This window comes from Syngnathus floridae, chromosome 17 (assembly GCF_059516105.1).
Source record: "Syngnathus floridae isolate MCC-2025c chromosome 17, RoL_Sflo_1.0, whole genome shotgun sequence".
Classification (NCBI taxonomy): domain Eukaryota; kingdom Metazoa; phylum Chordata; class Actinopteri; order Syngnathiformes; family Syngnathidae; genus Syngnathus; species Syngnathus floridae.
The window spans coordinates 6,423,005-6,436,001 of record NC_142429.1 but is presented as its reverse complement, the minus strand read 5'-3'; the positions used below and the strand labels follow the sequence as shown (position 1 = coordinate 6,436,001).

The window sequence follows — 12,997 nt, the reverse complement described above, 5'->3', positions numbered from 1 at the left end:
ATGAGCTAAAATGTGCTTCTATTAAATCAGAGATGATGCGAAACTCAGCAACGACATTCTTCCGCATTGTCTTTTAGTTCGTCCTCTTCCCTCGCGGTGATCCCTTTGCTCGTGAGATTGCGGTTTGGGTCTTGGCCGATGTGACTGGCAGGTCCAGGCAGCAGGTGTCGGGAGCAAACAGCCGCCATCGCCCCCTCCCCCCTCCCATCCTTGAACAAACCGTAAAACCAATTTACGGCCTGTGTGCTTCCTCATATAGGTAAACTTCGTCTCCGTTATGAGGACTAAAACAATAAGGTAAATATGCATTGCAGGCACACCTGCTGTGTGGCGGGTATTTGGACGAGGACGTTGCGATGCGTTATTTGCTCACTGAGAAAATTAGACACGGACCGGCGGCGAAGCAACGCTTTGATAGTTTGGTCACGATGAAGAGACGAGTCGTACAAAGACAACTTCAACGGCTGATCCATCTCAATCTGTCGCAAGAGTTCAGTCCAGCGGGCCGGTGCCAGCCAGGAAAAGTCCATGTTGATTTTCAGGAAGAAAAGCCAAGAGTATGTTTGTCCAACTTGTGATCGCTCGAAGGCTGAGGCCAGAAACTGTAAAATGTGCTGACGTCAGCGTTGGAAATGCCAATTGTGATGAAGGAAGCCTTGAAACACACCCCATTAATCGATTAATGAATCAATAAACGCTTTGACTGGACTCCTTGTCCAGTTTGAACAATTGCTTCCAACTTTGGAGGAGTTGGCAGGAGGGACTTTTATAGTTTCCAATGCACAAAAGCAAGTTCCATAAACTCATACTTGGACGGAGAAGAACTTGGCCATTTAAACACCGGTATGTGGCTACTCTGCTTATCTGAACACAAATGATGCAGCAACACTTGCAGACGGACAATATAACACAATGCATGTTCAATTTTCAGCTCCTTGACATTGACATTTTTTTTATGCACAAACAAAATCTAAAATTGTCACTATAGTGCATCTACGTTAATCTTTGAGGAGGAAACAGATTCCACAATGTGCATTTTATCATCGAGGGTTACACAGCCATTGCAGGATTGATTTGAAACATAACTACCATATCTGTTTTTAGCATGTTGCCATGGTGCATTTGTCTAATTAGCCATAGCAACCGCCGAACAACAGCAAACATCTTTTTTGCTTCCTTCTTACTTTGTGTCACTCCCAGAGGATGAAAATATCATCCAAATAACATTACTGCTGCATATTGATTTTTTTTCCACCCACACCACAGCAGCCATAATTTGATGTAAGTCTGAAAATCTATATCATAGATGCCAATAAGAGGAGGTGTCAGCCCGTTTGAGCAAAGGGATAACTTCAGCACAACGTCAATGACGGAAGTCCCGGAAGAGCTAGCCTTAAAAAAAAAAAAAGTTTATTACCTTCAACAACAAATTATTCTCTGTCTGTCAATGCCTCGACCGCTTTGTCCGTCTCTCAGTGTGGAATTCTCTATAAAGACAGAGGACGAAAATATAATAAGTAATTTTTCTGATGATACATCACATTGACATTTCACGTAAAGGGCGACTCGTTTGCGATCCACTTTTGAGGCGGCTTCACGTTCAACTTCAATTACAGGCCACGAGGGCCTTTAATAACTGCCCGCAGGTCTCGTTATTAACATTATTAAGTACAAATATGTGGCATGTTTACACGGAATCACATCAGGTTCTTCTCGCGTGTGGCTCTCTCCTTATTTTTAGAAGCTGGAAGCTGCTGAGACGACGAAGCAACAAAAGTGGGAAAAAAAAAAATGAGAGAAAGGTGGTGAGCGAGGTGAGAGTTGAAGAAAGAAGGGGGAAGTGAGTGATGAAAGAGAGAGAGAAGAGAGGAAGGGAGGGAGGGGATGGAGCCACTCTTGTCTCTCACTCGGTTATTACCCACTGCTAGCACCTTATAAGAATCCAAGCCTGAGAATCCAGCTTCAAAACCTCACCGCACACACAACACACATCTGGTGGCCGCAACTCTCTCTCTCTCACTCTCTCTCTCGCCCTCCCTCCATCCCTGCAGACTCCCTCTCGCATCCTTCTGTCTTCCGCTCACAAGTCAGAGAGTGTTTGGAAGTGCGCGCTGACTGTCTGGCTCAGTGCGCGCCACGCCGGCTTCCTCAAAGTGGTTTGTGCGTGCGCTGCCACCGACCGAGCGCAGCCGGGAGCTCCGTCCAAGTGTATGAGGGTCTCTGCCTGGCGCGCCCGCCGCTCCAGCCATCGCGCCCATCCTCAGGATCTGCGGGTCCTTTTCCTCGGCGACAGGCTCCCCACACCAAGCGGTCACCATTTCCGCCCCCGGGAGATCCACGCTGGCCGCTCAGCCCCTTCCCCGACTCAGCATCGGGAGGAAGACCCTGGTGGCGGCCGCCGTGGGGGTTATGCTGGTCCTGGTCCTGGTGGTACTCATCCCCGTGCTCGTCAGTTCCGTGTCGACGGACCCCAGCCACTATGAGATGCTGGGCACCTGTCGGATGGTGTGCGACCCCTACCTGAACAAGGGAACCCCGAGCAGCAGCACCAGCTCCACCGGCTTGCAAGCGGAGGCGGAGGCGCTGAGCGACCGCGGCAACGTGCTGCCGCCCTCCACGCTCCTGCAGGGCCCGCAGGGGAAGCCCGGCAGGCCAGGGAAGCCGGGGCCGCCGGGGCCGCCCGGCGAACCGGGCCCGCCCGGACCGGCGGGGCCTCCGGGGGACAGGTCGGACCAGGGAAGGACTGGGATTTTGGGTCTGGGGGGGAACGGAGCTATCAGCACGGCCACCTACAGCACGGTTCCTCGGGTGGCCTTCTACGCCGGCCTCAAGAACCCGCACGAGGGCTACGAGATCCTCAAGTTTGACGATGTGGTCACCAATCTGGGCAACAACTACGACGGCATCGCCGGCAAGTTTGTGTGCAGCATTCCGGGCACGTACTTCTTCATCTATCATGTGCTGATGAGAGGAGGCGACGGCACCAGCATGTGGGCCGACCTCTGCAAGAACGGACAGGTGAGTGCTTCAACTTTTGTCCGAGTCTATGCCTTGCCTTCTTGAAGCCATCCATCTCTTCCAACACAACAGCTGCACTCTATCTGCCTTTCCAAATAAGAATCATTTTAGTCTGAATATTTTACTGACATAATTATTTAAGGTTAATTAGACATCCCTGCAACCAAAAACACAATTTTGACATGATCACGTATGCAATTCTGTATTTTTCCTCATAGTTTTCAAAACTGTCAAAATGAGTGATAGCAAATCATATTCTCAGCTAAATAATCAGCTCCTACTAAATCAAACAATATATTAAAAAAAATGCACGATCATCTTTGTACAAACATAATTTATCTGATGTTATTAGCTGTGTGCAGGTGTACCTAATAAAATGTCCCATGAGTGTATAATTGCCATGGTCGCGTGCAGAGTGCACATCTGTGGCATGCGGCTCGCCCGGAGATAAAAATATGTTGACTGGTTGCAAACTGTGTCCCCCCACGTATGATGCGTCCTGACATTGTCACCCCCCCCCGACACACACACACACACAATAGAGCGCCTATCCACACCTTTCCTCCCTTCATTGTGACTTTATTTATTGGGATCAACACGAGGAGGTTATTTTCGGTTTACGCGTCAGGGAAATTAAAATTAACGCCGAGAAAAAAAAAAAAGTTAAGTACATCGAAACCTCTCACGTCGTGTAAATGGCATCCGTCGTCCATGTGCGCTATTCTCGGGCTCGTATGCATCACTTTTACGAGGCACTAATTTCATTTGAGGGGTCCTCTCGGGTCACTAATGTGCGTGTTTGCCGCGCAGTTCGCACTCTGTCAAGGCTCCTGTCGTAAAATGTGGCCGTGCGAATTTAAAAAAAAAAAAAAAAAGGTGGACGTGACACTGAATGCACTCGAAATAAATCTGCAAAAACAGACACTTTGAAGCACAAACAGGACAAATAAAATGCAACGTAAACCCCCCCCCTCAAAAAAGTCCACTATGGAAATAAGATGGCGTAGCTTTTAAAGCTGAGCTCATTTTAAACTCTTCATTAGCCACTTCTAGACATTTTCATAAGCTCCAATAAAAGCTGTATTGAAAAAAAATTGCTTTTACAAAGATAATAATGTTTACTTTTAATTTACACTGAGGTCATTAAAATGTACAATATGTGTTTTTTAATTGCGGTTTTTCGCTTGAATTGAGCCTCCCGTCAAGCCAAGCTATTGCTCACATTTCTGGCAGTGCCAGTCTTGTACTCGATCTCATTTGACCTTGCAGGTGTACCTAATAAAGTGGCACACGCTCAGCACCGCAGTATCTTAGCATCATTGTGTGCCGTAATGTAAATATAATTTACAGTCACTCACGAAAAGTCTATATGCCCGCCGGAAAAGATGTTTTGTCATAAGCTTAGGCAAAACCGCAAAATGATTGTGTCCTGTGCAATATGCAACTCTTTCTAAGTAACTTTATCCAAGTTGTATATGCAAATGAGTCATGAGAACTTGCTCAACACGGTTAGAACAAAGCAGGAGGTCTGCCGAGGTCTCGAGATGCTGCCTTTATCTGCAAATTGGAACTGAATTAACGAGCGCCACCGACTCTGCGGCACGAAACCCCCCCCCCACCCGCTTATCAAGGCAGCCAGGTAGAGGTTAACTCCTTCACCCTCGTCAAGTTCACAACGTGGTGGCCTGGGTTGCGTAACGTCTCACTCCATGGTGATTTTTTTTTAACAACCAGGGCGTGAACGCGTTGATATATAATCAGGGAGGAAGAACATATGTTGGAGTTAAGACACCTTCTGTTACTGCAATATTGAGCTCCCCAAGGGGGGGGGGGGCTGCGGCGGCACTTAAATTACACATACACACACGTTGCGTGCGTCTCTAGAGGCCTACACAATGTTAATAAAGTAGAAAGTGTTTGTCTTTGTCTGTCCTTTCATGCTTAACTACACTTGGGGGCAGTATAATACAAATATGGAGATTCAGGAAGCTGCTGATGAACATAAATAAAAAATATAGGCCTATGAGGATTGTCTGTCTACATGTGTTGCGCCACCATTTGTGTGTCTGGTTTTCGGTGGTGAGCTCAAGAGGCTTTTATGGTTGAACACTTGCTCCTGACTAGTTCCAAACATTGGGCCAGATTAGTTAATGGAGCTCTGGGCGTCCAGGTGGAGCCGTACTAGAACCTTTCTCGGCTCATTAAGGCAGCAAAAAAGCCGCACTGTGTGCGGTGACAAGAAGCGAGAGAGTCAGAGAGAGTAGTGTACCGCTATTTGATCATCTTTGGGCTGCAGTGGAGCGGCGTGCTTGGCACGGCCTGCAGCGCCGTTTCACCCCGGCAAAACGCTGCGCCCACTACTTTCCGAGCCGTGGCAAACATCGACACAACGTTCAAAAGCTTACTTTCAGCCATCCGAGAGAATCGCGCCATTGTCCCTGTAACTTTTCTCCAGCTTCCTGGTAGATAAACAAATCTATTTTCAGCAGAGCCAATTTCCTCTCCTCTTCCTCCTCGCCATCTTTGGGCTCCTCCGGCGCCCGTTCTTTGACTCCAAACCTTCCGAGCGATCCTAAATCGATGCTCTGCTTTGACTCGGGGGTAAAAAGGCTCCGGAGGGGAACATAGTGAAGCGACGACGATTTAAAAAAAAGAAAAAAAGACACGGCTGTGTCACCCACTCAATTTAAATGTTATTAAAAGGTATGTGAGCAAGATCCAGGATGTGTTTGCACTTCTCCGCCTCCGCCCTTTCTCAATATTGTTATTATTCCTCAAAAACACTTTGAGACTTAATTAAAAGCAACGAGTGGAGCGTCGGCCCCTCCGGAGGGCCGTAGTGAATAATCACTGTCTCCTCCTTTAATAAGCTTCAACGTCCTTCGTGCACATGGCGCTTCCCTCGCAATTATCGCCGCAGTCTCCCTCTCGTGGTCGCGTGCGCCCACCCCCAACCCAAGCACACTCCAACTGCGTGCTGCCCTCCATCTCTCCTTTAGTGCACCCCCTTCCTGAAAAAAAAAAAAAAAACTACGCTGACAAATGGCATCATCGTGATGCATCCTGCTCTGTTTGATTTCTTTTTTTTGAAGCATGGCACAAATGAGCTACTCCTTCGGGGGTCCCTCTTTTATCCCCTTTTGTTGTACGTTCAGGTGAAGGAAAAAAAAAAACGAGACACAGATACGTGAAAGCCAAATGCGAATGCGGGAGCCATCTGGATGCAGGTGGCTGACATATGTTTTTGCGGCAGATGATAAAACGAAATTTTGAAACCATGTTGGGAGTTTTTTTCTCTCTCTTTTTTGGGTACCCTCAAGTCTTGATTGATTTTAGCATTCCGGCAATGTTTGGATCTGCTATTCTTGGTGCCGATGGGTACTGAGAGGCCTCTGTGTGTCTTCCCGCCAGTGTAACAGAAAGACGTTGTTTGAAATGGACAGACGGGGCTTGAGAGCGAGCGAGAGACTCGAGCCTTTGTCTCAGTATTGATCGCTTGCGTGAGAAGTCGTGTGTGTCCATGTCGTCTTTTTACGACATTTCTACCCACATGCGATGCAACCGCGGCGCACCGCAACGGGGGCGGACCTTTGGCCTCCATCCGTTCCGTAATTGGACGGCGCCGCTGACACTCCGTCGAGTGGAACATTAGAGCTTGGGGCCTAATTAGCCACGAGAGCTGTTAAATGAAGATTGTCAGGAAGTACGGCACGAAGTGGAAATGTCAGGACGGCGCCATGTTGCTGTGCGCAAACATCAGAAAGGAAATAAAAATTGAGGATTTGATCAAAGCCTCCAAACACGTGTTGCTAATAACTGGTAAATCTATCAAAGCTAGTTAAATATTGATGAGAGTCTTATTACATCCCCATTGGCCCCTCCCCTTTACACGCCGATGAGAACACATTTGTAATGTTTAAGGTGGGACTTAGTTTGAAAATCACTTACCACCAGGGAGGGAACAAGCTTGGTTGCTAGGTGACCAAACCGGAAGTAGCCTGGTGCAGATTCTAAAAACAGAATCCGGTGCTCGTCTGGAAGCTCTACGGAGGTCACATCAAGGTCTACTTCAAACCGAGCAGGGAGCAGTTTGGCAACCTGCAAGACATAAGAGGCCAAAGCCTTAGGAGTGAAAATTCACCAGGTGTTGGATTGATCCCCAAAAGAAAATTACAAATATTAAATAATAGCTCAGTTTCACCTCCATGCTGTTCTCACTGCCAAAATACCTTGCTGTTGTCACTCTGAAATTACCCCGCCAACATTTCTCTTATTGGATTACTCATTACTTACTACTTATTGGATTGCTTCACCCGAAGTGAACATTTTTCAATTTGGGCACAGCGGCGGGCGCCCACCTTGCGTGCTGCCAACCTCGGCGGCACGCCGCATATGCAATGAATGGATTCAAAGAGCCATTAGGCAGCAACTCTTAATCTTGTGTTTCACAAACTTTGCTGTTTGTGTGTTCCAAATGAATATTTTAGCAGGGATATGAGAATCCTGTAGTGGATATGCATTAAGAGCCAAAAAAGCTAAAACAGGAGCGTCTCCTGTGGCTGCGTGAGTCAAGGATTCGACTGTGTTGACTCACAAGGCTCCTTGGTTATAATGAGGGCCATATGGGAGATAGACAAGTGCCCGCCAGCCTACCTTATGCAAACATTTCTCTCGCCATCGCTCCCCACGCCCCTGACATTTAGCCGCCATCCCCCGAATTCAGTCGTCAGCGATAGCCACAATTATCCGTTTCTTCCTCCACGGGGAAGGCGGCGAGTCGGTCGGCGGCGTCGAGTCGGTCGGTGGCGTCACATGACTCACAGTCTGCATAATGTGCCCACCTCTTATTTTTTTGGATGTACCCAATATGACCGAGAGTTTTATTCTGGCACTAGTAATAAAGACCAAAACAAATTAAAATAAGGCCAGCAGAAAAAGTTTTATCTAATTAAAAAAAAAAAAAAGACTTTGAACATCATAACAGCTAGTTGTTAGCCACACGTTTGGAGTATATTTTTACTCTATTTTTACTTTACTCTCCGGCGCTCGCAGGGTTAATCACAAGGCCGCTAAAGAAAAAGTCATCCAAGTGAACAAAAGGTCGACTTTGACTGTTTTTAGACTCCGCTGAGAGCCACCGTTGCGTTTTGGGTGTGGGCGCTCGAGGCGGACAGTGCGGCTCGCTAATTAAGTGATGAGTCAGACGAGCGAGAGGGGCGAAGGGCGGGGCTAGAGGGAGCTCAGACCGGACGGCGGGGTCAAAGTTGCAGCCTCTCTCGCGTCCCGCCGCTGACGAGGCTCTCCTGACGCCTCTTTGGCGGACTGGCCCTTCTAACGAAGTGGCCAGGTAAACATCGGTCAGTCTCCCGCAGTCGGAGACGAGACAGCTGGCGAAATTAATTCTTCTCCTGCTCTGTCGGTGACAGATGGCAAATCTCCCGTTAACGCTTTTTCTCCTCTTGTCATGTTTTCAATCAGGCCTCGTCTGACGAATAAACCCGACATGAGCGTCCGTGTTGTCAGGATTCCATCGGCGTGCCCGGCGGCTTTAGTTGCTTTCACGCTTGAAACGTTTGGGAAGGTTTCCGACACGGGAGCACGAATCAATGTTCTCAGAATTGGGTGCCTCGAGACGTACAACAATTTCATGTTTTCACAGCTTATGGAGTTTGAAAAGCGTGAATGCAATTAATTCCAATAGCGAATCGATTTGATTAATTAGCACAAATTAAATTCGGTAAAAGTCGAGCTACTGCAGTATACATTCAGTAAATAAAATATTAGAATAGCAACTCATATATTGGACCTCATTAGATTGTCTTGCGAGACTAGAACATGTTAATGGAGCAAGTTACAATAGCTCCCCTGTGAAGAAATCTATTAATAATTTAAAATGAACAGTAAAAATTATGTTTGCGTAAACAATCACCCATCCGAGCTTTGATATAAGCGACTGTACTTAACGTGATTTGTGATGTCATTCGCTTTCTAATGAAATGAGCACGGCATCATTGTAAAGGCGGAATACTCGACACGGCTTTTGAATTGTGACTCATTTGAGTGTGGGCTTCTTCGCCGTTGTGTGTGCGTGCGTGCGGCGCTATTAAGCATGCAGCTGACGACCGCAACGTTCAAACACAATTAGGCAACGGTGCGCTTTGATTTAAGGAGGACCAATAGAGTCGCCGAGCCAAAATGGAGCATCGACATCAAGTCAACAAAGTGCCGTCGGACACGCCTGGGGGGCCGCGTCCTTGTCACGCCGACAAAGCCTCTCTCGTAAAATCAGCCCCTTCCACCCTGTCAAACGTTCACATCAGAAGGGCTCCCTCCTATCCACAAACCTCAAATTGTCATAATTAGAGATTTGTTAAAACTAACTGTACTGCAAGATGACCCATAAACCCCCGCCCCCCCTCGCTTCACACAAACAGTCATTATTGATAAGTGCCTTTACAGCGAAAGAAACGCGTGGCATGCATTATCTATTAAGGCCGAGCGCACAGCGAATATTCAATCAAAGGCATCATGTTGACGGATGCCGACGCGCCGGCGACGACAACATGGGCTGACACCTCGTTTGCCAGCCTCGCGGGCTCACGCTCTGTTTGCCTTGTCAAAGTCGCTCGCCGTACGCGGCGTCAAGGTCACGCGCCGCCACTCGGCCTCGCTTTGTCCCCGTCTCTTTAACAAGGCGCCTTCCTGATCATTATTCCCGGGAACAAGTTTTAGCCCATTGAGGCGAGATAAAAAGATGTCGAGCGGGGAGACAGAAGTAAATATACATAAGAGTGCCGTCGGGGAAAATTTGGCCGTGCGTGTCGACGCCAGGGAGGCCCTCATTTTGAAAATCCGGCAACCGGCAGGTAACGACCAATGATGAGCCGTCATTGGTTGTTACCTGAATCCTGTGATGTCATTTTCAGTCGACAGCAAGTGACAAAATGGCCGAACGTATTATTATAAAGAAAATGGCCCTGCTAGATATTATGACCGAATTCACAAAATGGTCTTGAGAATCCATGGATCATTATTAAACAGGAAGTCGGCCATTTTAATTTGATGCCACCTTCTACTGTCAAAAACAGGCAATTTTCCCAAAGAAGTTTATAATCACCTAAAGAGTCAATTTTAACTGACAAATCCTAACAAGTCGTCATCGGCGGAGGGGGGGGGGTTCAACTCTATAAAAATCCGCTGTTGACTTTGCATGGCGAGGGACACATGGCGGCTTATTAATAATAGGGGCTGGCCGCAGACGTTGCAAGATCTCGCGCTTCTGTTTGCGCAACGATATGAGCTGTGCCCGATTTAATCAGACGAGTAAACAGACAAAAGTAAAGTACAACATTTTATATAGACAGCGCCGGCGACAAATGATGGGCCATCGAAACTCTCAAACTATTTTATGTGATTGATAACGGTGAGTTTTTTTTTTTTTTTTTTTTTTTAATTTTCATCCTCAACTGTGCTTATTTCTTGTGATGGCCTAAAAGCTGAATTTGAAAGAAGACATTAAGTTTTAATAAGCACTTGACAGTCAAGCAGAAGCTTTTATCATTTGTGCAACGCATCCTTTCGCACTCACCCCCCCCACACCTGCTTTTGCCAGCACCGGCTCCCAAAACAGATATGTCACCTGAACACGTAAATGCTTTTTAGCAGAGTGCTGGCAGAAATTTTGGGTGTTTTTTGTGACCCAGTCGGACCCTCGAGTTCTTTTCTCTCTTTTTTTTGTCTTTTCTTGGCGCTACTGACTGAAGTTTAAAAAATGAAATTGAAAGAACACATTCCAAAGGTCAAGAGACTCACGTGGAGTAACTCCATCCCTTTCCCTCACATTCATCAATATGGCTGCCTCCTCGAAAGAGAGTAATTATCGGCCATCCTCAGTGCCGTCTGACAACAGCTTGAAATGCTGTGATTTAAAGTCACGCCGCCACGGCAACGCCGTCTTCGGAGAGCTGATAATGAGCCACGAGAAAATACGGCGGATGCAAGAAAGCCATTGATTTTGATTCGACCTGGCTGGCCTGACTAAGTGACTAATGGGCTGATTTAACTGGCGCCGACTTTCAGGGATGTACAGTGGGCTTGCGTTTGTCCCCCCCCCCACCCCCATTGAGAAAATAACGATCTTCTGGTTCAATTCTATCCCTCTTAACTGGCTTGATGCACTTCTACTTGTTAGGAGATCAATGATAATTGCACCAAGCCAAAGATTGCAAAACTATAACCAGCCAACTACTTGGTGAAATCTCGCAAGAGGCAGAGAAGGCAAGCTTCACTTCCATCCACGTCCATCAGATATGCTTACTAAGCATTTTTTTTTTTGCAGCTTCCAGTTGACCATTCCTAATCTGTACATATGAATTCCTCTGTTTGTCCTCCCAGGTTCGGGCCAGCGCCATCGCCCAAGACGCGGACCAGAACTACGACTACGCCTCCAACAGCGTGATCCTCCACCTAGACGCCGGGGACGAGGTCTACATCAAGCTGGACGGCGGCAAAGCACACGGCGGCAACAACAACAAGTATAGCACCTTCTCGGGCTTCATCCTCTACGCCGATTGAGCGCACGTCCCGACAGAAAAAAAAAGAAAAAAAAAAAAGACAGTCCAGCTGGACTGAAGGAAAGAGTTGTGGGGTGGAGAGGATGTGTGTTCAAGGCCTTCTAATTTCCCCCTGTTCTTCTCTCCATCATCACGGACTTTCTCCGGGCGCTGTGGCCGAGGCCTGGACACACTGGCAGAGGGGACAGCGGGAGATGCCAGTAGGGACAGTTGGGGGGGCACTTGAGGCCGGCCGGGCGGGTACTTTCCAAGCGCCAATGTGTCGGAAGCTCCTCGCTAACAGCGTCTCATCCTCTCCTTTCCCTCATCCCTCTATTCCCCCCATCGCACAACGCAAGCCGTCCGTCCGTCACACCTCTTCTCTCCACAGCTAACTTGACTGAAATCCGTAGTGTCGTTGCGTGCAATTTAAACCTTAGATTGTGTTTTTATTTGGTAGCGATGCATAATAACCTGCACTGATTGACGGAAATAATAATTAAAAAAGATAATAAAATAATATCCTTGTCCCCTTTGTGAAGAGAGATGTTGTTATGGAAGTGGCAGGTGACTTCTGTGTTAATCCAATAACATTTAGCACTGTATGGAAAACGACTCCTCTATATCGACCGCACCCTCGGCCACGTCCGGCTGCTGCTATCGGGGTTCATCAAAGTGTCTTCTAGATGTTTTAGTTCTGCTTAGCAAGCAAAAGCAGATCCGTAGCTAAAGAGCAAACGTGAAGGAGCCTCACCCATTGCCCTCCATTCATTAGCAGACACACACGTGTGTTAATATTTAGTCAGCACGGCAGCCCGACCCGCTCGCCCCCCGGGAGGATCGGACCGCTTGTTTCGGGAGTGCGTGTATGTCAGCATGCGGTGCGTCATAGCTCCATGCTCTTCTCGGCGGTCGTTTTCCTTTGTGCTACAGCCAATGATATTTTATTTAGCAAGCCCATGATGAGATTGTGCAACAGATATGATGAGGACAAGAAGAAGGGAAAAAAAAAAAGCTTGTAAATGAATTCTGACATGTTTGTCTATCTTATCTTTTGGAATTGTTGAATACATTTAAATAATAAATGGGATTTTTTTGAGTGGATGGTTTCTTGGGAATGCTTGGCGCCCAGATAGGTGGAGCAGGAGGTCACAGATTTTTGGGTGCAGGGACTCCTACAGGGGAGAAAGTTTTCTCATAAACTTAACATCAATTAAACATAATGATGTGTACCTTTGCATTTTGGTCTGAATAAAAAATATATTACTAGTGAAGGAATTAAATTGTGGTGCCACAATACGGAAAACTAATGAAATAAAGGACAATTGACCCCAAATAAATAAATAAATAAATAAATAAATAAATAAATAAATAAATAAATAAATAAATAGGGAAAAACTGAATTTACTAAAATGAATTATTGTAAA

At 46.9% G+C, this 12,997-nt stretch overlaps 1 protein-coding gene across 1 annotated transcript; it reads left to right on the top strand.

The window, feature by feature from the left end:
- The first annotated feature begins 1,962 nt into the window (after positions 1-1,962).
- Positions 1,963-12,669, top strand: c1ql1l2 (complement component 1, q subcomponent-like 1-like 2). The gene is made up of 2 exons (XM_088358852.1): positions 1,963-3,018; positions 11,413-12,669. The coding sequence occupies exons 1-2, from the start codon at positions 2,410-2,412 to the stop codon at positions 11,590-11,592; spliced, it is 789 nt and encodes a 262-aa protein (XP_088214978.1). The 5' UTR covers positions 1,963-2,409; the 3' UTR covers positions 11,593-12,669.
- Positions 12,670-12,997: the final 328 nt, after the last annotated feature.

Excerpts from the sequence above, each read along its gene's own strand:
- c1ql1l2 (XM_088358852.1), top strand. The coding sequence starts at position 2,410 with ATGCTGGTCCTGGTCCTGGTGGTACTCATCCCCGTGCTCGTCAGTTCC. Across the intron at positions 3,019-11,412 it reads ACCTCTGCAAGAACGGACAG|GTTCGGGCCAGCGCCATCGC; the intron begins GTGAGTGCTTCA and ends TTGTCCTCCCAG.